Here is a 25,928-nt window from a genome sequence, read left to right on the forward strand (position 1 = left end):
TATGTATTAAAATACGTATTACTGAAATGAGTAATGTGTTCATGAATGCTTTTATATTTTTACATGTGTGCATGAAAATTATTTCTGAAATTTGAAAAAAACCCTGATGGTAATGTGGTTTGTGTGGATATGTGGCATCTGCTTCAACATAATGTATGAACATATTTCTTAAACACATATACTCATTTACAAAGAATCTCCTATTCTGGCTGGGCATGGTGGCTCACGCCTGTAATCCCAGCACTTTGGGCGGATCACGAGGTCAGGAGATCGAGACCATCCTGGCTAACACGGTGAAACCCCGTCTCTACTAAAAATACAAAAAAATTAGCCGGGTGTGGTGGTGGGCACCTGTAGTCCCAGCTACTCGGGAAGCTGAGGCAGGAGAATAGTGTGAACCTGAGAGGCGGAGCTTGCAGTGAGCCGAGCTCACACCACTGCACTCCAGCCTAGGCAACAGAGCAAGACGCTCTCTCAAAAAAACAAAAACAAAAATAAAAACAAAGACTCTCCTATTCTGTACTCATGATTAGAACATATTCTGTGCTAGCCCACTTTTTTTCCTTCTGAAAAAACCCTCAAAGGAAAATAAAATGAATTATTTTACTTGTTGAGCTAATAATGGACATGGATCTTATTTATATCTATATATTAAGCAGGACATTGCATGATAAGAAGGAGGTCTTTATGACAGGTAAGTTTATTTATACCTGTGCTGCTTCCCTTTCATTGGACAATTTTACTTATTTCCCTCCTTGATTTAATTACTATTACAAACCTGGGAAGCTGTATAGTAGTAGTGGTGAAAGATGAGTTCAGATTCCAACATTGTCACATACTTAATTTTTAACTTTCAGCAAGTTCTTTAAGCTCCTGAAATTCAAGTATCTTTATGTGAAATGAGATTATTCTTTATTTGAAATATAAAAAAATTCCTACCTACTCCCTTTGTTGTGAAGAGTATCTACCCTATGCATATACATTTATATATCCATAAAGTGGCTAGCACAGGGCCTGCAGGTTTTTGTTTGTTTTGACACAAGGTCTCACTCTGCCATCCAGGCTGGAGTGCAGTGGCATGGTCATAGCTCACTGCAGCTTCTACTTCCTGGGCCAAAGCGACATTCCCATCTTAGCTGGCCAAGAAGCTGGGACCAAAGGTGTGTGCATCCACCCACAGCTTATAATATTTTTTTTTGTAGAGAAGGGGTCTCACTATGTTGTCCAGGCTGGTCTCAAACTCCTAGCTTCAAGCAGTCCTTCAATATGTTGATAACCTGCTTATTTGCAATCCAACCAAAAATGCCTCAGACCTAAATACTATTACAACTCTTCAGACATTGGCCCCTTGTGGTTATAAAGTCTCTCCTTCCAAAGCTCAAATCTTCTCTCAGAAGGTTTGATTCTTAGAACTAACATTAATCCCAGGGCCCAAGGGTCTCTCAGACCACTGCAAAAATCTTATCCTAAACATGGACATTCATTCCATCCACTAAACATCAGTTGTAGTCCTTTCTTCAAATGGTAGGTTTCAATGGTAGGTTATTTGGATAACCCAATTTGGACTTAGAGCAAAACCTCTTTATGAGGCACTGCAAGGATCAGGGGAGGAACTCTTAAATTGGAGCCTTGAAATGGACAATGTTCTAAAAACCTTCAAAGAAACCCCCGCCCTGGCCTTGCCAGATCTTACAAAGCATCTTTACTTGTTTGTAGTTGAGAGAAGGGATACAGCACTTGGAGTCCTCACTCAGCAACTGGGACCCTCCTAGTGGCCAATTAGTTACTTGTCAAAAACCCTTGATCCAGTGGCATGGGGATGGCTGCCACGCCTCTGAGTGCTAGTGTGTGTGGCTCCCCTGGTTGTGGAGGCCTCCGAGCTAACTCTGGGCCAAAGAATAACTGTGTACACCCCACATCAAGTAATGAATGTCCTAAACTCAAAGGCCTTTCACTGGATCTCACAGAGCCATATAAGTAAATTTCTAACACTCCTTCTATAGGCACCAGAATTAGGTATTAGGCTCTGCCAACCCTTAATCCTGGCATCCTGTTACCAAACCCAAATGTGGAGGGACCACTTAAACATTCTTGCTTGGAAACCATAGATCTAACCTGTAATGTTAGACCAGACCTCTAGGATACTCCCCTTATAGATTCAGAGGCCACATGGTACACAGAAGGCAGTAGCTTTATGATAGGTGGAACCCAACTGTCAGAGTATGCTATTATTAGCCTAACTGAAATCACAGAATCTGGACCTCTGCTAGGAAGTAGCACCTCAGTCCAAAAGGCTGAGCTCATTGCTCTTACCTGTGCCTTACAATTAGGGGCAGGCATGAGGCTTAATATTTACACAGACTCAGCCTATGTCTTTCATGTAGTGCATGCCCATGCAGCCATTTGGCAGGAAAGAGGACTTTCAATGGCCTGAAATACTTCAATTAAACGTGTTCTTGAAATCATGGCCCTGTCGGAGGCAGTTATGCTTCCCCCACAGGTAACTATCATTCACTGCAAAGCCCATCAGAGAAGCAATGATGAAATCTCTATCGGGAACACCTGGGCTGACAAATAAGTAAAAGTGGCTGTCAGGTCACCCCTTCAGGTTGTCTTCGTTCCTAGCCTAACTCCCCTGTCTCTACACTATACACAGGGGGAAGCCCAAAAAGCTCCAGAAAGAGGTTTCTCCCATACCTCAGAGGGCTGGCTAAAAAGTCCTAATGACAAACTCTTGCTCCCAGGAGCCTCACAATGGAAGTTTCTAAATAGTGTGCACCAATCAACTCATCTAGGGGCTAAGGCCCTCCAAGATCTAACAAAGTCAGTGTTCACCAGCACGGGGATAGCCCAAGCTCTATGGGCCATCTCACAGGCATGTCCCACCGGCTGCCAAATAAACCCCGAGGGAGCACACAAACCTCCCCAAATCCTTCAACCCATTCTAAGATGAGGAACCCTACCAGGAGAAGACTGGCAAATAGATTTTACACACATGCACCATGCAAGGGACTGAGGTATTTGTTAGTCTTTGTAGACACCTTCACTGGATGGATAAAGGCCCTTCCACTAAAACTGAACGGGTCTCAGAAGTCACCTCAGCCCTTTTAGACCACACTCTTCCTTGTTTTAGACCACACTCTTCCTTGTTTTAGACTCCCTCATGCCCTACAGTCAGACAATGGCCCCACTTTCATTTCTCAAATAACGCAGAGAATCAGTGAAGCTCTCCAGATCAAATATTATCTGCATGCGTCTTGGCATCCACAATCTTCTGGGAAGGTGGAGAGAGCCAACCAAACCAGAAAAAGCACTTCACAAAGTTAATACATGAAACCCAACAGTTATGGTCAACTTTGCTCTCCACTGTACTCTTAAGAGCCTGTATCACCCCAAAATCTGAAACCCGTCTAGCCATTTTGAGATTCTCTGAGGAAGATCTTTCTTCCAAACAGACCTTTTGTTGGACCCAAAGAGTCATGATCTCATGCAATATGTTATGTCCCTGGGACAAATCATCAAGGCCATCAACCATTATCAAAGTCTTCATAGCCCAACACCTGGCCCCTCTTTCAGGAAACACTCACCCTAACATTATGCCTGAAGACTAGGTATATCTTAAAACTCTTCCACAGGACAGAAAGCCACTGGAGCCAGTTTGGACTGGACCATACCAAGTTCTCCTTATGCTCCCGACAGCTGTACAACTCAAAAGCCTCTCCATGTGGATTTACTGATCCAGGGTCAAGGTGGCACCAACACCCGGCAAAGAACACACCACCTACACCTGCGAAACAGTTGAAGACATTTGTCTATTGTTCAGGAGGGACTCAGACTCAGGCAATATCCACCTTAATACTTAGAATAAGCAAAAGCAGAAACCCCTGATAAATCCATCAGATCTCGTGAGACTTACTCACTATCACGAGATTAGCACAGGAAAGACAGGCCCCCATGATTCAACTACCTCCCCCTAGGTCCCTCCCACAACATGTGGGAATTCTAGGAGATACAAGTCGAGATTTCGGTGGGGACACAGCCAAACCATATCAAGCTATATGAAGTTAAAACCAGGTACTATGGGTGTTCACTTGATTTTTGGTTCTCATGAAGATGTTTTTTCTGTGTAGATAGTTGTTAAATTGGTGTCCTTGGTGGGCGGTCAGGGAGACAATCAGTGAAGCATTCTATTCTGCCATCTTTCTCCTCTAGTAGCTCTGTAGTATATTTTGAAATATACCTTTGTAGTATATTTTGAAGTCAGGTAGTGCGATGCTTCCTGGTGTGATCTTATATGGGCCCAGTTTCTGTAGTCCTAAAGCAATTACAATAATAACATCAAAGATCACTGATCAGAAATCACCATAACAGATATAATAATGATGGAAAAGTTGGAAATATTGTGAGAATTACCAAAATGTGACACAGGGAAATGAAGTGGCACATGCTGTTGGAAAAATGACACTGACATGCTTGACAGTTGCCAGAAACCTTCAATTTACACAAAACACACAATATCTATAAACACAATAAAGTGCATCACAATAAAACAAGGTCGACCCATATCTGCTAGTCACCAGGTAATCTGTTTACTAGGAATAGGTAATAATAGCTAGAAAAACTAGTTAAATACAGAAATTTAAAAAGCACTGTCTTCTCAGGACACAAAAACATAGAAAGATAGTCCAGGTTCATAGACTGACAGGATTAATATTGTATAAATCACAATACTCACCAAAGTGATTAACAGATTAAATGCAAGTCCCATCAAAATACCAATGACGTTCTTCACAGAAATAGGAAAATCTTATAATATTCATAGGAAACTATAAAAGACCTTAAATAGCCAAAGCAATCCTGAGCAAAAAGGGAAAAGCTGGAAGCATCAAACTACCTGACTTCAAAATTTACTACAAAGCTATGGTAAACCAAGCAGCATGGTACTGGCTTAAAACAGACACAGAGACAAATGGAGCAGAGTAGAGAACCCAGATATAAAGTCACATTCTTATAACCAACTCAACTTCAACAAAGACGACAAGAACATATGATGCTGAAAAGATCGACATTTCAACAATAGTACTAGGAAAGCTGGATAAGTACAGGCAGAGGAATGAAACTAGATTCCTATCTCTCACCACACACAAAAAGCAAATCAAAAATGGGTTAAAGACTTGAATCTGGCTGGCAGCGGTGGCTCACGCCTGTAATCCTAGCACTTTGGGAGGCCAAGGTGAGTGGGTCACTTGAAGTCAGGGGTTCGAGACCAGCCTGGCCAGCATGGTGAAACCCCGTCTCTATGAAAACTACAAAACTTAGCCAGGTGTGGTGGTGCACACGTGTAATCCCAGTTACTCAGGAGCCTGGGGCACAAGAATTGCTTGAACCGAGGAGGTGGACATTATAGTGAACCGAGATGGTGACACTGCACTCCGTCCTGGGCCTGAACAACAGAGTGAGATGAGACTCTGTCTAAATTAATTAATTAATTAATTAAATTGAATTAAAAAGACTTGAATCTATGACTTGTAACTGAAACCACCAAAAAACATTGGGGAAATGCTCTAGGACATTGGTCTGGGCAAAGATTTCTTGAGTAAGACCTCAAAAGCAAAGAACCAAAGCAAAAATAAACTATTGGGATCACATCAAGTTAAAATGCTTCTGCATAGCAAAGGAAATTATCAACCAAGTGAAGAGACAACCCACAGAATGGCAGAAAATATTTGCAAACTATCCATCTGATAAGGGATTCATAATCAGAATACATAAGGAGCTCGACAAATTCAATAACAAACAATCCGATTTAAAAATGGACAAATAATCTCAATAGATATTTCTCAAAAGAAGACACAAAAATGGCCAGCAAGCATATGAAAATATACTCATTATAAATCATCAGAGAAATACAAATCAAAACCACAATGCAATATCATCTCACCCCAGTTAAAATGGCTTTTAACAAAAGACAGGCATGAACAGATGCTAGCAAGGAGGTGGAGAAAGGGGAACCTGTGTACACTGTTCGTGGGAATGTAAGTTACTACAGCCACTACGGAGAACAGTATGGAGTTCCTCAAAATCCTAAAAATAGAACTAGTATATGATCCAAGTATTCCACTGCTGGAGAAAGAGGGAGGGGGGAGAGAGAGAGAGAGAGATAAATTTATCTGTACATCAAAGAGATGTATCTGCATACTCATGTGTATTGCAGCACAAGTCACAATAGTCAAAACACGGATTTAGCCTAAGTGCCCATCAATGGATGAATGGATTAGGCAAATGTGGCATATGTACACAATGGAATATTATCCAGGCATAAAAAGAATGACTGGATATTATGTTTAATGAAATAAGCCAGACACTGAAAAACAAATATTGCATGTTTTCACTCATATATGGGAGCTAAAAAAGTGGTTCTCATGAAGATAGCGGCTACAGTGATGGTTACCAGAGGCCAGAAGGGGAAGGGGAGATGAAGGGGAAATAAAAGAATATAAATGTATTTATTACCACTGAACTGCACACTTACAAGTGGTAAAGAGGGTACATTATATATGTATATTTTACCTCGATAAAAATAAATTTTAAAAATAAAATCACTTTCTTCTCACTACTTACTGCTGAATTATTGCTGGAATAATGAATTAGTACTACAGGTAAGTCATGTACCTAAGTAAGTAGTAAAATAGGGACAACAAGAATAGTTCAGTGGAATGTAGAACATAGGGAATCTAGTCTGGTCAGATATAATTTTGTTGGTGTTGAGTTAATATACAAGTTCTACTTAACTGGGCTTTCCCATGAAACTGGTTACATAGAAACAGCTAACAATCATTACAATACCAAGTGAACCTGATCCTGAAAATCATGTTCTTTGCAAGTCTCAATTATTGGTTTTAGTTGAGATAAGAACTTAAAAGGATAGCTGCTGAGTGTTACCCAGGAAAAAAAGGTACATAGAATAACTGGAGATAGCTTGAATATCTACGTGATGCCAGGAAAAAGGAAAATCCTTCCTCACCATTCGACTATTTTTTGTTGGAATAATAAATTACCACAGACATCTGGTGGTAAACATGTAATTAGCAACCTAAAGATAGCTAGAATTAGCCAGACCAAGTAACTGATCCCAGAAGCTGAAGATAACCGGCCTATGCCAGGGAGTTCAATAACCGTTTTCCTCAATGCAAAATTCCAACCTCATGTTAGAAATATTACCTCATACAGTAAATATCTACTTTATCCAAGTGAGTAATTAACTAGAAATAACTACACGAAACCAGTACCTGGAATAAACAAATTCTTCTCAATACTACTTCTTATGTCTCTGTGACATAAAGCTAAACATTTAGTGGTACCTAGGCAAACAGCTGAATAAACAACTAGCAATTACTAGGAAAACTGCTTGAACATAGAAGGTTTAATAACCATTCTAGTCAATTCTGTGTGCTTACTGTTTTAGGATTGTTGATTAGGTACTATGGATATGGTAACTAGAGTTACCTGGGTAAGAGTTAAATACAGAATCCTTCATAAAACTAGAATAACTGATTGAAGAAAAGAAGTATAACATTGCATTCTCCTCAACATTTCTCATTTCTTCTTGGAGTAATGAGTTAGTTCTGTCAATGGTACTAGTACCTAGGTAATTACAAAGCAAAAAATAAGAAGAGATGTCTAGAATAAATATTTGATACCAGAATGGTGAAGAAAAAAAAAACCATTCTTTTTAAATAGAAACTCTAATTTCCTGTGTGATTAATGAGTTACAATTAGTACTGGAGATATCTGTATGAGATGTGGATTTCATTTTGGGGGAGGGGCACATACTCCACAGATGAACTGCTGGGTCATATGGTAGATCTATTTTGATTTTCCAAGGAATGATTATACTGTTTTTCATAACGGCTGTACCGATTACTTGTCTGTCAACAGCGTGTAAACGTCCCCTTTTCTGCACACCCTAAAAGGGTTTCATTTTCTCCATATCTTTGCCCTCATTAATTTTTTTTTTTTTTTTTTTTTTTTTTTTTTTTTTTTTTTTGAGACGGAGTCTTGCTCTGTCGCCAAGGCTGGAGTGCAGTGGCGCGATCTCAGCTCACTGCAAGCTCCGCTTCCCGGTTCAGCCATTCTCCTGCCTCAGCCTCCCCAGTAGCTGGGACTACAGGTGCCTGCCACCACGCCCGGCTAGTTTTTTGTACGCCATCACTACTTTTTATCTCTTGACTTTTTGATAATACCCGTCCTAACAGGTGTGAGGTGATAGTTCACTGTGGTTTTCTTTTTTCTTTCTTTTTTTTCTTTTTTTTTTGAGATGGAGTCTCCCTCTGTCGCCCAGGCTGGAGTTCAGTGGCGCAATCTCGGCTCACTGCAAGCTCCGCCCCCCGGGTTCACGCCATTTTCCTGCTTCAGCCTCCAGAGTAGCTGGGACTACAGGTGCCTGCCACCATACCCGGCTAGTTTTTTGTATTTTTAATAGAGACGGGGTTTCACCGTGTTAACCAGGATGGTCTCGATCTCCTGACCTCATGATCCACCCATGTCGACCTCCCAAAGTGCTGGGATTACAGGCGTGAGCCACCCCGCTCTACCCACTGTGGTTTTCATTTGCATTCTCTGATTATTAATGATGTTGAGCATATTTTCATATACCTGTTGGCCAGTTGTGTGTTTTCTTTCTAGAAATGCCTATTCAAGTCCTTTGCCTATTTGTTAACTAGACTATTTATTTGTTTGCTATCGAGCTGTGTGAGTTCTTTATATATTTTGGATATTAACGCATTATTAGATATATGGTTCGCAAATAGCTTCTCCCAAACCATAGCCTGCCTTTTCATTCTGTTGATTGTTGGCTGTGCAGAAGCTTTTAGTTTCCAGCCTGCTCACTTGCTCTACAAATTTCAGCTTCCTAGACTCCACATTGTGTGAAGGTTTGAGCCACTTACGTAGAGTAAACCGTATCACATATATAATATTATTCATAAATGAATACTATATTATAGTAAATAGATGTTTATGATATACAATATTACACACGCACACACTCTCTCTCACACACACACACAAATATCCTGTTGGTTTAGTTTCTCCTTCTCTGAGGAACCCAGCCTGATACAGATACCCAGCTGAGTCAGTGTGTTTGCTGATCTTGACCTCTGGAAGCTAGTGCTTTAAACCACGAGAATGAAAAATTGTGAGGCACTATGTGGACGCTGGGAGAAGGAAGTGGGATGGAAAAGTTGTTTCATGGCATCCAAGAAGTGAATGGTCCTCAAGGTGTAGCAGAGGAATTGATAGGAGAGAGGGATGATTGACATCTTCGTATAGCCCCAAACCCGTCCCAGTTAGCATGGAGGAATTTTAGGTAGGTGACACAGAAACTGGGTAATGATGGCAGGTGTGGAGAAATAGAATGTACCACTGAGTGGGGGGGGTCCAGGGAACCATATGGCAGAAATACCCTCCCGTGCCACGTGATCTGCCAAAATTGAACATGGGGCGTTTAGGAGGGGTGCCATGTCAGTTTGGGAACTATCCTTAGGCGTGCTAACCCCAATCTCCCTTTCTCCAACCAGCGCACCCTGCCTTCCTCCTCAGATGTCACTCCCCGCCACCTCCCTCAGTCAGGTCGTGCTGGTGCTTTGTGACGTCAAAGGCCTCCCTTCCCGCCCAGGGCTCCCATTGGCTGGGTAGTGGGGTGTTGACCAATCACAGCTCAGGGACGTGGTCGCCTCATTGTCCCGAGACCGCGGGAGGGGTATATACGGGGACCCCAGGCAGCCCGCGGGTGACCGTTGGGAGACGTTGAGCTGTGGAAGATGAGTCCGAAGCCGAGAGCCTCGGGATCCCCGGCCAAGACCACGGAGAGCCGAAAGAGGAAGTCCTCTTCTCAGCAGAGCTGCAGTAGCCCGAAGAAGAAGGTGAGGGACCCACCCAAGCTCCTCCTCGGCTTCCCCTCGCCTCCTTCCTCCCCAGAATCCTCTCCCGGCCTCCCCTGGCACAGCCCCCCAACCCGGCCCGCCCGCCTCTGAGGAAACGTCCCTGTTCCCAGCCTCCTCCATCCTCTTCCCTCAACCAGAGCCCTTCTCGCATCTCCCTGTTGTCCTTCCAGGCTACCAGAGCTGCCAAAAAGGGAAAAGCAGCTCGTGGAGGGAGACGCGGGAAGAAACGGGCCGCGAGCAAGATGGCGGCGGCGGCGACGGCCCCTGAGGCGGGGAGCGGGCCAGTGGCCCCCGGCCCCAGTGACCAGCCCAGCCAGGAGCTCCCTCAGCATGAGCTGCCCCCCGAGGAGCCAGTGAGCGAGGGGACCCAGGACGACCCCCTGAGCCAGGAGACCCAGCTGGAGGAGCCGCTGAGTGAGGGGGCGGCCACCGACTCCCCCATCTCGCTGAGCAGCGACTAAGTTCAGTTCCAGTCGCCAGACCTCAGAGATCTCACCAGCACGGTGGCCCCTGGTGAAGACAATAAAATGAATGTGTTGCAGAATGATCTCAGTGACTCTGTGTTCTCTGATGGTGGGGGGGGAGGCGGGAAGAGGTGGGGGGTGGGGAGGGAGGGAGGAAGAGGTGGTGTGAGGGGAGGGAGGGAGGAAGAGGTGGTGTGTGGGGAGGGAGGGAGGGAGGAAGAGGTGGTGTGAGGGGAGGGAGGGAGGGAGGAAGAGGTGGGGTGTGGGGAGGGAGGGAGGAAGTGGTGGTGTGAGGGGAGGGAGGGAGGAAGGGAGGGAGGAAGAGGTGGGGTGTGGGGAGGGAGGGAGGAAGAGGTGGGGTGTGGGGAGGGAGGGAGGAAGAGGAGGTGTGTGTGGAGGGAGAAAGGACAGAAGGAAGGAATAGGTGGTATGTGGGGGAGGGAGGGAAGTGGGGTCCCACGGGGTCGAGGTCAAAGGGACATGTCACAGTTAGCCAGACAGGAGGATAAGGATTGCGTCATGGCTGAGCATTGGAGAAAAGTTTCCCCTTCACGGGATGACTCTGCTTCTTGTAACGTTTGTTTCTTCATGCAATCTTGCTAGCACATACACCAAGTACCAAGAACTGGATTCTACCTACTTAGGTTTCTTTTTTTTTTTTTTTTTGAGGCGGAGTCTCGCTCTGTCGCCCAGGCGGGAGTGCAGTGGCCAGATCTCAGCTCACTGCAAGCTCCGCCTCCCGGGTTTACGCCATTCTCCTGCCTCAGCCTCCGGAGTAGCTGGGACTACAGGCGCCCGCCACCTCGCCCGGCTAGTTTTTTGTATTTTTTAGTAGAGACGGGGTTTCACCGTGTTAGCCAGGATGGCCTACTTAGGTTTCATTGTTAAAATACCTTTTCGTTTATAGAAACCGATGCAAGAATCGTTTCCATTGTCTTTCCTCTCAGCATCCCCTCCCTACAATCTAATATGATTAAGAAAAATTCAAAGTAGAACAAAATCTATCCACTTGAAAAAAGCCTTTTTATCTTTGCAACTGAGGAGACAAAAAGTACATTTCATATTTCCATACGTTAGAAATACACAAGTCTTTTCTATATATAGTAGAATTTGCTGTGTACAAATATATAAATATATGTAAATAAAATATATACAACTACATTTACTATATACAAACTTAAATAGATTATATTTATATAAAATATATAAATACAAATATAGAAATATGGATTCTATATTTATATGTAATATATAAATATAAATATATAGATATAGATTATATATACACATTTGAAATACATAGGTCTTTTCTATATATACTAGAACCTACTATACATGTTTATATATTTATATGTATTTTTATGTCTTTATGTAGAATACATATAGAGATATTTATATATAAATATATATTCTATGTATAAATACATATATAAAACATTTATATTTATATATTATATATAATCATTTGTTTTAGAAGGTAAGGCATTAGTATTGTTCAAGAATGGTTCTCAGGCAAAAGGAGAAAGGAAATTATCATTTTAAGAAGAATAAAGTACAAAATTACCACAATTTAATTTCCAGTTAATAATTACACAGACAGAATAACTCATGTCCTTTAATCTTATAATGAATAGCATGTTAAACTTTCATATGATTATGAAAATATGAATTTCTATATAATAAGGGTTTGAGATGTAAAGCACTAACTTTATAGGCAGTTAAATGAGTTCTGTTTCATCCTTTCCTTGGTGTGGTCAGGGCTTCACTTCATTAGCTTAGGAAGGGATTTCAGAGCTTTGCATGTTGAACTTGTAGCTGCCTCCTATGGAATCCTATGAAACCTAGGCCGCTATACCACAGAAACAGGGCGTTGCCCCATGTCCTGAACGCCATCATTTTGTGGTGTATTTCTTTTGTATTTCTTATATGGAAATACCATATAAGGATGCTTGGTATAACTCAAAGCCTGTTTATTTGCAAGGCTGTATAGACCCTGACCAATAAATATTTGTATGTTATGGATGGGAACAAGTCCGCATGAAAAGCTCCTGCTGTCTTTTAGGAAAGCCTATTGGCTGTGGTTGTATATCTCTTTCCAAAGGGAAATTGGTGAACTTTCTGCTATAGTTTTTTCCATAATGACAGCATAAAAACTGAAGTAAACTGAATCTTGTCAGTGATCCCTTTTGGGTTTGGTGTATATTAGGGAACAAGTTTGCAATGTGTTTCAAAATTACATTCAAGAATTAATGTTGTGCACCTTATTTTAATGCCATATTTCCACTCAAGCTCTGCAAGCCAAAACAGTCTGTGATGATTCTTTTGGCATTGAAAAAATTATCCATGGCACTTAAACCGTGTTTCTTTCATCATTTCATGGCAATAGGAGCTTCAACTGCTATTTGTTGGGAACACATCCTGACTAGCTCTTTCATTGGGGCTACATGTTTTATTATGATGATTGGCAGACTTCTGTTTCAGGCATTTTCAGCTTTGGAAAGTTATTATGATTTTGAAATTATAAATGCAAAAATATCAGTGAATTTATTTTCACAAACTGTTTTAATTCATTATAGAAAATAAATGGTTTAATCAGAAATCAATAATTTAAATAATCTTTTAATTTGTTGGAGAATTCACAAATACTGCATCTTCCTTTAAGTCTTTCTTGATTCTACATGTTAAATACACAGTTAAATTAGTTAATAAGAGTATTAAATATTTTCCCTCCTTCTCCAACTACCCACAAGCTGAGGCTGAAAATAAACAGTGGGATGAGTAAAGACCCAAAGTAATATAACAGCAAAGCTTTAGTTGGCTTTTATAATAAAATTAAATAAATATCAAAGCTTTCTGATGTTTTTAGGCAAATCTTCCTGTGTCCCTAAAGGGAGGATCCCCTTGACAACAGTCATGAACAACAGGTGATCTGCAGATTCTCAGCTGTCAAAGACAGTTGGTGGGAAAATTTGAAAACACCTTGCACATATTAAAGAGCTCAGCATGAGATGATGTCTACATACATATGTCTCTGTCTCATTAGACCACAGGAAATAGGACACATGGCAGGAAGGCTCACGTCGATTCCCCTTGACCATGCAGCTTCCTCTGCTCCTGACTCCTAAGAACTTTCTGACCCATTGGTCATTCCCAGCTTCAGATCCCCACACGTACGGATTGTTTTTGGCCCCACGTCAGTGATACACGGGACATAGAATTGCTCTCAAAAACACTCTGGAATTGAAAAATGACAGGAGAAGCTCAACGCGATGGCTGGGTACCAGAGGGAAGGCCTTCCGCTGTTTTGAACACTGATGCCAAGTTCTAGAATAACTGCAGCTGCAGCCCATTGGACCTGGGCATGTGTCAGGCAGGGTGTGAAATGCTCCCCATGCACGTCCTCATTTCTCCCTCACATTACCCCTGTGGATTAATCGGGGCTCTAGAGAGACACCAACAGGTGATCAGCAAAGATAGATGAGAGGGGATTTATTAGGGGAATTAGGGGTGAAAAGTCTCGGGGCAGGCTGTCTGCAAGCTGGAGCCCCTGGGATGCCAGGAGTATGACTCAGTCCACACCCAGAAACCTCAGAACCAGGGAAGTGGATGGTATAATTCTCAGTATAAAAAGAGCCTGAAGTTCTGATGTCCAAGGGCAGGAAAAGAAGAGTCTCAGCTCCAGGAGAGAAAGGGAGGAAAGTGCCTTCCTCTGCCCTGTTTCTCCTGTCTGGGCCCTCAGAGAACTGGATGGGGCCTGTCTCTATTGAGGGCATCTTCCCCACTCTGTCCACCAGCTCACACCATTCTTCCCAGGAATACATGTGCAGGCTCACCCAGAAACAATGCTTTACCAGTTCCTGGAGTATTCCTTAAGGCAGTCAGTCACCCAGAAACAATGCTTTACCAGTTCCTGACGTATTCCTTAAGGCAGTCAGTCACGTTGACACCTGAAATTAACCATCATACCCTGTAAAATGGGTAGTGTCCCCACTGGACAAATGACACAGACAGTTTGGGTACCTTTCTTATACTGCTTATAGGTTATAGAGTCAGGATTAAAACTCAGGGCTGCAAAGATCAAATTCTAAACTCCACCCTCTTAAGGACTGCTGCTCAACGCTGTGGAAGCAGCACTGTATTACACACTGTACGAGGACTGAAGAGGCATTCGAGACACATCCCCTGCTTTAGGGACCACTTCCTAGCTTGCATTCATGACAGGTGTCATGTTTCTGTGACTTTACTATAGAGCCCAGAACCAAGTGTGAATTGGCACGCTTTAGGTGTGCATAAGCTCTGCAGAAATCCTAAGAAAGAGCAAGATAATTATAGGCTCAATTCACATAGGGAAGTTTTTATGAAAACAGCTTTTAGCCAATTCCTGAAAGAAAATATTTTCACTGGCAGAAAAATGTTCTGCTGGAGAATAACTAGTTGAAGGACTTTGGCGGCAAGGGGCCCTGGACACATGTCCACAGAAGAGGGGAAAAAAGACACAGAATAGAAACAGAATTGAGGACCCTTCAGGGAGAGGAGTAAGGAAAAGTGCTAGCCCAGAAAGCTGATAAAAATATATCTGCCCTGTATTTAAAGTTAATTCCAGCTCTTGATTTTTTTCATATTATTCATTTTATTATATTTGTTAGTATAGTATTATCCATCTTATTGTCCCATATATTATGGCATTTCCCCCATATGTGAATATATTACCACAAAGAAGGAAATGACCTCATTTTCCTAATATATAATTAGACACGAGTTTATTCCTTTACAAGCAAAAATGTGTCTCCTCCATTAAATATAAAAACGCATAAAACCATAAAATATTCCAGAGCTGAATCTTGTAGCTCAATACTCGGACAGAAAGGTTGCTAATTTGCACCTTTTATATGGTACTGAAGACCCACATTAAGGAGTGTTTTCATTGTCTGCTTGGTCAGAGACCTCAGTGTTTTGATGAAAGTTCCTTCTTAGGAGGCCACTGTCATCAAATCAACTTTGCACAGAAAACTTATGAAAACACAAAGCATTCTGTCCTCACAACTTCAGTCCACAACACTGGCAAATGGAGTCAAAACTACATGCTCATAGTTTATCACCACAATCTATGAAGCTACTAGAAGAAAACTGTGGGGAAATGCTTGAGGACACTGGTCTGGGCAAAGACTTTTTGAGTAAGACGTCCAAACCATAGGCAGTAAAAGCAAAGTAGACAAATGGAATAACATGAAGCTCAGCAGCTTCTGCATGGTAAAAAAAAAAAAAAAAAATCAACGAAGAGACAACCTAATGAATGGAAGAAAATATTTACAAACTATACATTTAATGAGAGAATAATAAGCAGAATATATATGTGTGTGTGTGCATATATATAGAGAGCTCAAACAACTCAGCATAATAATAATAATAATAATTGTGTATAGACAAATGAATCAGGCTCTGTGGCTCCTGGGAACTGGAAATCTTCACACGAAGGCAGAGAAAGCCCTTCCAGAATATTTCCTACATTAATCACTCAAGAACCATTTCCAAAAGCAATAAAGTATATCTGGCCAATCCATGCTCAGCACCAAAACTTGCAGAATTTTGACTTTGCCTTTTTGATACTGACCTTTCATTTTTAAAAATAATTGTTTTGTCCTTTTGCTTCAGAAATGTAAAAAGCAAACAGAAAACATTATTTAGGAATGACTGACTATATTACTGAATCAATTATTACATTTTGCTAAACGGTTGATCTTGGCAAATAGAGATGTAACTACTTCTTGATGCCAACTGTAATTCAAATCTCTTCTCACTAAAGAATTAATGAAATGCTTAGTCAGGCATGGCCAATGGAATTAGAATTAGCCCAGTCTTGCCATAACTTTCTGCTTCCTTACTGTCCTGAGTTTTAGTGGGCAACAGATTCATTTTTGGAGATTACTACGGAAATCTCTGCAACACTGTTTTTTGCATTCATAACTTAAGGCTTTCATAATTATTGCAGAAGTTTCTCAGTCTCTCCATGTGAAATTTCTCTTAGCTAAAGGATTTTAGATATTTCACAGTTCCTTTTGTGCTTTTAAACACACAGGCCCAATTCTGCTACTTTAAGTGGTTTCATGTTCCACTTGTCTGCTCAGAATATGTCTGTTTAATCCACCTTCTATGGTGATTGATTTCTTTATACTATACTCTCCTAGACTGGTGAAGTTCCAGAGTTGAATCTAGCTTTTTAGGATGTAAACAGCTCCTAAATTCATGGCAAAAATGAGATGCTACCTTAAAATGTCTATCCAGGTTGGGCACGGTGGCTCACGCCTGTAATCCCAGCACTTTGGGAGGCTTAGGCAGGTGGGTCACCTGAGCTGAGGAGTTCAAGACCAGGCTGGCCAACATGGCGAAACCCTGTCTCTACTAACACAAAAATTAGCTGGACGTGGTGGTGTGTGCCTGTAGTCCCAGCTACTCGGGAACCTGAGGCAGGAGAATCGCTTGAACCTGGGAGGCAGAGATTGCAGTGAGCCGAGATCGCGCCACTGCACTCCAGCCTGGCGACAGAGCGATACTCTGTCTAAAAAAAAAAAAAAAAAAAAGTTTATCCAAAGGTACCAAAGGTACTTGCTGTATAAGGCATGTTCTTTGCATCATAACTTCCTGTGAAAATGAAAGCTATATACTTTTTGAATTGAAAACAATGGTGCACATAGATAAACACATACTCCTGAGTATGCATCAGGTGTACATGCACGCATTCACGCACATGCTCCCCCCCCACACCCCCCCACACATTATCTTAGAGTGTGCCTTGGCATCCTTCACACAGACATACAGCACTGTTGAAGAGACCCAGCTCTGTGTGCTCAGTCTGTGTGCCACAGCATCACCTTTGTCCCTCCACAGCTATGTGCCCACTTTGTGTGGTCTTTATATTGTTCTGAAGAAGAGTCAGGTTACTCATTCACTTTCTTTGTGTACACACTTCAAAAATATATATTTTAACATTTCTATAATATCCAATAAAATGATAAAATTAGAGGATGTGACTTCTGACCAAATAAAGGAGAAAATAAAATGGTAATAATCAAGCTAAAATAAAACAAACACAAACGAGATAGACAGAATAAAAGTGATATGAACAGCAAGTATACTAATAGAAAATACAATATAAGATGATAGAAATGAATCCATAAGCACAATGAATACAAAAAGATTAAACTTTATAATAAAAAGATAAAGACATAAAAGGTTTGAAAAGAAAAAGATGGGAAACAAAAGACCAAATATATATTAACCCAAGAAAAAGAGGTTTAACTGTATCAACATCAGATAAATTAAATATTAATGCAAAAGTCATCCTTATGGTTAAAACAGTCACCCATATGAGAAAATCTGTTAAGTTCTCAGATAGCTATAACAGTTTAAATCTACATGCATCTAATTAAATGGCATTAATATCTATGATATACATAAAAGAAAAATTAATAGAACAAAAATAGAAATGAACAAATCCACCATTATACTGGAAAAATTCAGCATATTCTCACCAGCTGTGAGAATGGTCTATGACTGGCATAGAGACCAAACTAATATAAATATGAAAGATTTAATCGTTTAATAAGCTCCTTGAAATGGACATTTATAGAAAACTACACCAAATAGAGAACACACAATCTTTACAAGCATTCCAGAAATTTTTCTAAAACTTGGTTACCCACTTGACATAAAGTATCTTATCAAATTTTAAAAAATCGGAAAGTTTCTAACTATAATACAAAAATTTAAAAATTAATATCAAAAGAAAACCTTCAATGGCCTTGTATATTTAAAAATATAAAAAGACACACAAAGATCTCTAGGCATTAAAAGAAAAATCATAATAAAAATAAAATTGTGCCTAGGAGAGTTTGATAATAATAACAAACTTCCTTTACTCCATTCATAACTTAAGGCTTTCATAATTATTGCAGAAGTTTGACAAAGTACATATTTAAGAGAAAAATTTTACCTTTAATTGTTATGCATGGATCATATTTGGGCCATAAACCAAGAACATGAATATCTATCTATCTATCTATCTATCAATCTATGTATATATAATTGTGTGTGTGTGTGTGTGTGTGTGTGTATCTATATATATACATGATATTCTACCCTGGGGCAGACAGAAATGTCTGGGAGTTCGGATGAAATGGGATGGGCCATGATCTGATGACTGTGGAAGCTTGGAGAAGGTCTGTAGCTGTTTCTTGGACCACTCTCTCACTCTCATCTTTCACCCCAATGAGTCCTGTATCTAGTCCCATATAACAGCACCACACACTGAGACAAATGTTTTTGTCAGCTTCCTACATACACGTTGATATGACTTTATACATTTACAAGAAACAAGTAAAGGCATATATGTATTTTCCCTTATTCACATAATATATAGTATATCATACACATCCATTTACAACCCACTTTTTTCACCTAACATCATATCTCAGAAAGTCTTTCTTATCATTTGACTGTCGTGGCATTCCCACCATTTGACCACACAGTATTTTATTGAATCCTTCCTCTCCTGAGGAAGATCTAGGGTGTTTGCAACTCTGTGCGAGGGCTAGGGCTGCCATGAACAAAACAGTGCATCTGCCACATCACCCGGGTGCAAGTGTCTCTGCAGGAAGCGTTCTCAAAAATGGAACAGCTGGGAGAGCTGGGTCCCATATCTGATCATTAATACATTTTAATATTGGAAGATGTTACCAAATATTTCTCCTCGGGAATTTGTACCAATTTATACTTGTCCCAGAAGTGTGCAGGAGTTATTTGCAATACTTTAATAACCCAGCGCATTTGCCTCCTTTGCCTGGAATATGCGTCCTACCTCATCAGATGCCATCCTCTGGGAGATGATTTAAGAGGGATGCCTTTCATGACAATACCTCCTGGGCTGCACTAGGAGACAGACATGTGCCCCGAGGGGTCCCGCAAATACATTTCTCATAACACTTCTCACACTGCATTGTGATTGCCAGGGTTCCTCATTTTCTCAAGTTCCAGAATACCAGTTCTGTCTTATTTGTCTTCTTTCACCTGTACTTCCTACCATGCCGAACCCACAGGAAGCTATTGGAGGGTTTGTAACATGAATCATTAAAAATGGGCTGAGGTCTCTATGGATTATATATACTTTCTAAATCAATTTCCAAATACAAAAAAAAAAAAAATCAAGCAAGAAATAAAAAGCACATATTTTAAAAGAGCATTACAGTGTGGAGATTCCTTGAAGAACTAAAAGTAGAACTACCATTTGATCGAGCAATCCCACTACTGGGAATCTACCCAGAGGAAAAGAAATCATTATAGGATAAAGATATTTGCACACGCATGTTAATAGCAGCACAATTTGCAATTGCAAAAACATGGAACCAACTCTAGTGCCCATCAATCAACGAGTGGATAAAGAAACTGTGGTGTAAATATATATACACACACACACATATACATGTATACACACATATATGTGTATATATGTGTGTGTGTGTATATATACACACACAATGGAAAACTACTCAGCCATAAAAAGGAAGGAATTAATGGCATTTGCAGTGACCTGGATGAGACTGCAGACTATTATTCTAAGTGAAGTAACTCAGGAATGGAAAAACCAAACATCCTATGTTCTCACTCATAAGTGGGAGCTAAGCTATGAGGATGCAAAAGCATAAAATGACACAATGGACTCTGGGGACTCAGGGAAAGAGTGAAAAGGGGATGAGAGATAAAAGACTAAAGACTGGGTTCAGTGTATACTGCTCGGGTGACGAGTACACCAAAATTACACAAATCACCACTAAAGAACTTTCTTGTGTAACCAAATACCATGTGACCAAACGCCACCTGCTCCCCAATAACCTATGTAAATAAAAAAATAAATTAAAGTAAATTAAAAAATAAGAAAGCATTACAAAGTCTAATTTAGAAAAAGAGATATGAACATGTTTAAAATTAACCCAAAAATGACAACTTTCAAATTCTGAACACAAATAGTGATGGGGCTATTTGTTTGTTTTAGTGCCTGTAGAAACGGTATTATAACCAAACAGGCTTTTAAAGTCATTTGTAGAAAAGAAAAGTGCAACTTAAGTGAATACACTAATCAAGAAAGTAATATATATAATAATAACATATAAATATATACATCAGCATCATTAATGATCAAGGAAATGCAAATAAAAATCACAACGCGATACCACCTTACTCCTGCAAGAATGGCCATAATCAAAAAATCAAACAGTAGATGTTTACGTGGACACGGTGATCAGGGAACACTTCTACACTGCTGGTGGGAATTTCAGTAGTACACCCACTATGGAAAACAGTGTGGAGATTTCTTAAATAATTAAAAGTAAAACTACTATTTGATACAGCAATCCCAGTACTGGGCATCTACCCAGGGAAAGAAGTCATTATACAAAAAAGATACTTGGACAGACATGTTTATAGCTGCACGATTAGCAATGGCAAGAATGTGGAACCAACCCAAATGCCCACCAATCAACGAGTGGATAAAGAAACCGTTATATATATATATATATTTGAGGAAATACTACTCGGCCATAAAAAGGAATGAATGAATGGAATTTGCAGCAACCTGGATGAGACTGGAGACTATTATTCTAAGTGAAGTAATTCAGGAATGAAAAACCAAACATTGTATTTTCTCACTCATAAGTGGGAGCTAAGCTACACGGATGCAAAGGCATAAGAATTACACAATGAACTTAGGGGACTTGGGGAAAGGGTCGGAAGGAGGTGAGGGATAAAAGACTACGAGTTGAGTGCAGTGTATACTGCTCGGTGATGGGTGCCCCAAAATCTTACAAATCACCACTAAAGAACTTACTCATGTAACCAAACACCACCTGTTCCCCAATAACCTATGGAAATAAAAAAAATTCAAAATAAATTAAAATAATCAATAGAAAAAGAGGGAATCCTCCCTAACTCATTTTATGAGGCCAACATCATCCTGATACCAAAGCCTGGCAGAGACACAACAAAAAAGAGAATTTTAGACCAATATCCCTAATGAACATCGATGCAAAAATCCTCAATAAAATACTGGCAAACCAAATCCAGCAGCACATCAAAAAGCTTATCCACCATGATCAAGTGGGCTTCATCCCTGGGATGCAAGGCTGGTTCAACATACACAAATCAATAAATGTGATCCAGCATATAAACAGAACGAAAGACAAAAAAAAAAAAAAATGATTATCTCAATAGATGCAGAAAACGCCTTTGACAAAATTCAACAGCCCTTCATGCTGAAAACTCTCAATAAATTCAGTACTGATGGAACATATCTCAAAATAATAAGAGCTATTTATGACAAACCCACAGCCAATATCATACTGAATGGGCAAAAACTGGAAGCACTCCCCTTGAAAACTGGCACAAGACAGGGATGCCCTCTCTCACCACTCCTATTCAACATAGTGTTGGAAGTTCTGGCCAGGGCAATCAGGCAAGATAAAGAAATAAAGGGTTATTCAATTAGGAAAAGAGGAAGTCAAATTGTCCCTGTTTGCAGATGACATGATTGTATATTTAGAAAACCCCATCGTCTCAACTCAAAATCTCCTTAAGCTGATAAGCAACTTCAGCAAAGTCTCAGAATACAAAATCAATGTGCAAAAGTCACTAGCATTCTTATACACTAATAACAGACAAACAGAGAGCCAAATCATGAGTGAACTCCCATTCACAATTGCTTCAAAGAGAATAAAATACCTAGGAAACCAACTTACAAGGGATGTGAAGGACCTCTTCAAGGAGAACTACAAACCACTGCTCAATGAAATAAAAGAGGACACAAACAAATGGAAGAACATTCCATGCTCATGGATAGGAAGAATCAATATTGTGAAAATGGCCATACTGCCCAAGGTAATTTATAGATTCAGTGCCATCCCCATTAAGGTACCAATGACTTTCTTCACAGAATTGGAAAAAACTGCTTTAAAGTTCATATGTAACCAAAAAAGAGCCCACATTGCCAAGACAGTCCTAAGCCAAAAGGACAAAGCTGGAGGCATCACGCTACCTGACTTCAAATTATACTACAAGGCTACAGTAACCAAAATAGCATGGTACTGGTACCAAAACAGAGATATAGACAAATGGAACAACAGAGCCCTCAGAAATAACACCACACAACTACAACCATCTGATCTTTGACAAGCCTGACAAAAACAAGAAATGGGGAAAAGATTCCCTATTCAATAAATGGTGCTGGGAAAACTGGCTATCCACAAGTAGAAAGCTGAAACTGGATCCCTTCCTTACACCTTATACAAAAATTAATTCAAGATGGATTAGAGACTTAAATGTTATACTTACAACCATAAAAACTCTAGAAGAAAACCTAGGCAATACTATTCAGGACATAGGCATGGGCAAGGACTTCATGTCTAAAACGTCAAAAGCAATGGCAACAGAAGCCAAAATTGACAAATGGGATCTCATTAAACTAAAGAGCTTCTGCACAGCAAAAGAAACTATCATCAAAGTGAACAGGCAACCTGCAGAATGGGAGAAAAGTTTTGCAATCTACTCATCTGACAAAGGGCTAATATCCAGAACCTATAAAGAACTCAATCAAATTTACAAGATAAAAACAAACAACCCCATCAAAAAGTGGGCAAAGGATATGAACAGACACTTCTCAAAAGAAGACATTTATGCAGCCAACAGACACATGAAAAAATGCTCATCATCACTAGCCATTACAGAAATGCAAATCAAAACCACAATGAGATACCATCTCACACCAGTTAGAATGGCGATCATTAAAAAGTCAGGAAACAACAGGTGCTGGAGACGATGTGGAGAAATAGGAACACTTTTACACTGTTGGTGGGACTGTAAAGTAGTTCAACCATTGTGGAAGATAGTGTGGCAATTCCTCAAGGATCTAGAAGTAGAAATACCATTTGACCCAGCCATCCCATTACTGGGTATATACCCAAAGGATTATAAATCATGCTGCTATAAAGACACATGCGCATGTATGTTTATTGCAGCACTATTCACAATAGTAAAGACTTAGAACCAACCCAAATGTCCATAAATGACAGACTGGATTAAGAAAATGTGGCACATATACACCATGGAATACTATACAGCCATAAAAAAGGATGAGTTTGTGTCCTTTGTAGGGACATGGGTGCAGCTGGAAACCATCATTCTCAGCAAACTATCTCAAGAACAGAAAACGAAACACTGCATGTTCTCACTCATAGGTGGAAATTGAACAATGAGAACACTTGGACACAGGAAGGGGAACATCACACACCGGGTCCTATTGTGGGGAGGGGGTAGGAGGGAGGGATAGCATTAGTAGATATACCTAATGTAAATGATGAGTTAATGGGTGCAGCACACCAACATGGCACATGTATACATATGTAACAAACCTGCACATTGTGCACATGTACCCTAGAACTTAAAGTATAATAAAAAATTTTTTTTAAATTCAAAATAAATTAAAATAAATTAAAAAATAAAAATGTATTACAAAGTCAAATTCAGAAAAAGAGATATGAACATGCTTAAAAATGACCCCAAAACAACAACTTTCAAATATTCAACACAAATAGGGATGGGACTATTAGTTTGGTTGTTTTAGTGCTTATAGAAATTGTATCATAACCAAATAGGCTTTTACAGTCATTTTTAGAAAAAAACATATAACATAAAGAGAATACACTAATCAAGGAAGCTATATATATGCTGTAAATATATACATTTTTCATATATGTACATAGGGCAATGTCCATCATTCTGGAGAAGTTGCATAGAGCTGTTAAATACATTTTAAATAATATTCCTAAAAAAAAAAAAAGAATTTCTCCTAAATTCAGACACTGCTTTATTAGTTAATTCATTTGTTAATCCATCCATTCACTCAGTATCTCGCAAATATTTAGAGTGGCTTTTTTTTTTTTTTTTTTTTTTTTTTATAAGGACTATGCTAGGAAAGCACGGTGGCTCATTGCTTGTAATCCCAGCACTCTGGGAGGCTGAGGTGGGAGAATCACTTGAGCCCAGGAGTTGGAAACTAGCCTGGGCAACATAGTAAGACTCTGTCTCTACTGAAAATAAAAGCTAAATTTAAAAAAAATTTAAAAAACTGACTATGTGAGCGCTATAAGGTATCCAAAATTTATTTGATAAAAATCCCAGGCTCTGTAAGTTTATAGAAGAGTCAGAAAATTTTTCTTTAATCAGTAAATTATATGATTGTACTTAAAGTGTTTTTCATTGGCTCTTATTTTAAGAAATGCAAGGAAATACAAAATGGCTTACATTTACTATATATTGTGCATATTCATATGCAAATATTTACAAAATGTATTACAATGTGTGTTATATTATTAAATCTTGTTTGTGGATTTAGAAAAAAAGAGATTTATACATTTTAAGAAACCTTCCTTGTATGAAAAAAAAATTCTGGAAACCGTAAGTGTGACCTATCTACATTATTGTTTCTGTGTTTGGCAAAACAGTATTACAGCCGAAAGGGGAATGGTTGAGGACAGATAACTTGGCCAAACAGCCCTGGCTAGAAAAGCGAGGAGATTGCATCAAACTCATTCCAAAAGCCAATCAAAGAATAACTTGAAACCGCTTTCAGTCACTTAGGTTTTGCTTCCTGGTCCTCAGTGTCAGTTGATGAGGTTTGGAAATAAGCACATGTATCTGTCTATACTGAAGGGAAGAAAATAAATCTACTATGGCACCAGTTCAAAACACTGCATGAGCGGTTGGGAGAAACAATTTACCAGAACATGCTTAATGGCAAATCAGAAATGACATGTATGAAAACATGGGGCTGCAACTTGAAAATATTGGAAAATGAGTCATCTAAATTTGCAGAACTAATCAGATCTTGGACTGATAACACTTTGTAAGTTGCAACTGCTGGATACCATGTATCTATGTGATCGGGGCATCTGTAATGATGAATGGTTCATGTTCACACAGTTTCAACTGCCCAATTTCTGAAATGAACAACTATTTATTAGCTGTAAGGTAAGGGCAACGACATATATGATCTCCTGTGGTTAGAGGAGATGTTAAAATTTGTTTATTATACTACAAAGATTATGACATGCAATAAAAGTTCTAAACTATGTAATAAAATCCAAGGTAAGATTTTGTTGATTATGTGTTAGTAACGATATTTAAAGAGAATATTAACATTTTGTTATATGAATATCTTAATATATTATGTGATAATTTTAATTATAATAAAATGACATTAACTTTATCATAAGCATCTCCTTTTCTATTTACACATGAAACTTACAAATTCAGATAATAAAAAATGACGTTTTGAATCTGTACTCAGGAATAGACAGACATACGTTTTATATAAAGAGAATCTATTTTTAAAAATAACATACATAGATGAATGCTTTCAATCAACTCACATAAAACAAGCCCAAATGGTCTAAAATTAGTAAGAATTATTTTAGAGTAG

At 39.5% G+C, this 25,928-nt stretch overlaps 1 protein-coding gene and 1 long non-coding RNA gene across 2 annotated transcripts in view; one reads left to right on the forward strand and one right to left on the reverse strand.

Annotated features, from left to right (window-relative positions):
* Positions 1-25,928, reverse strand: part of LOC119619951 (uncharacterized) — a 430,825-nt gene that overhangs the window by 191,766 nt on the left and 213,131 nt on the right. The gene's annotated exons all lie outside the window — the stretch shown is intronic.
* On the forward strand, positions 9,081-10,405 carry LOC103231569 (testis-specific basic protein Y 1-like). The gene is made up of 2 exons (XM_007990983.3): positions 9,081-9,923; positions 10,115-10,405. Exons 1-2 carry the CDS (start codon positions 9,822-9,824, stop codon positions 10,403-10,405), a joined length of 393 nt encoding a protein of 130 aa, XP_007989174.2. The 5' UTR covers positions 9,081-9,821.

The sequence above is a fragment of the Chlorocebus sabaeus genome, chromosome X (assembly GCF_047675955.1).
Source record: "Chlorocebus sabaeus isolate Y175 chromosome X, mChlSab1.0.hap1, whole genome shotgun sequence".
NCBI classification, from domain to species: domain Eukaryota; kingdom Metazoa; phylum Chordata; class Mammalia; order Primates; family Cercopithecidae; genus Chlorocebus; species Chlorocebus sabaeus.

Excerpts from the sequence above, each read along its gene's own strand:
- LOC103231569 (XM_007990983.3), top strand. The coding sequence starts at position 9,822 with ATGAGTCCGAAGCCGAGAGCCTCGGGATCCCCGGCCAAGACCACGGAG. Across the intron at positions 9,924-10,114 it reads GCAGTAGCCCGAAGAAGAAG|GCTACCAGAGCTGCCAAAAA; the intron begins GTGAGGGACCCA and ends TTGTCCTTCCAG.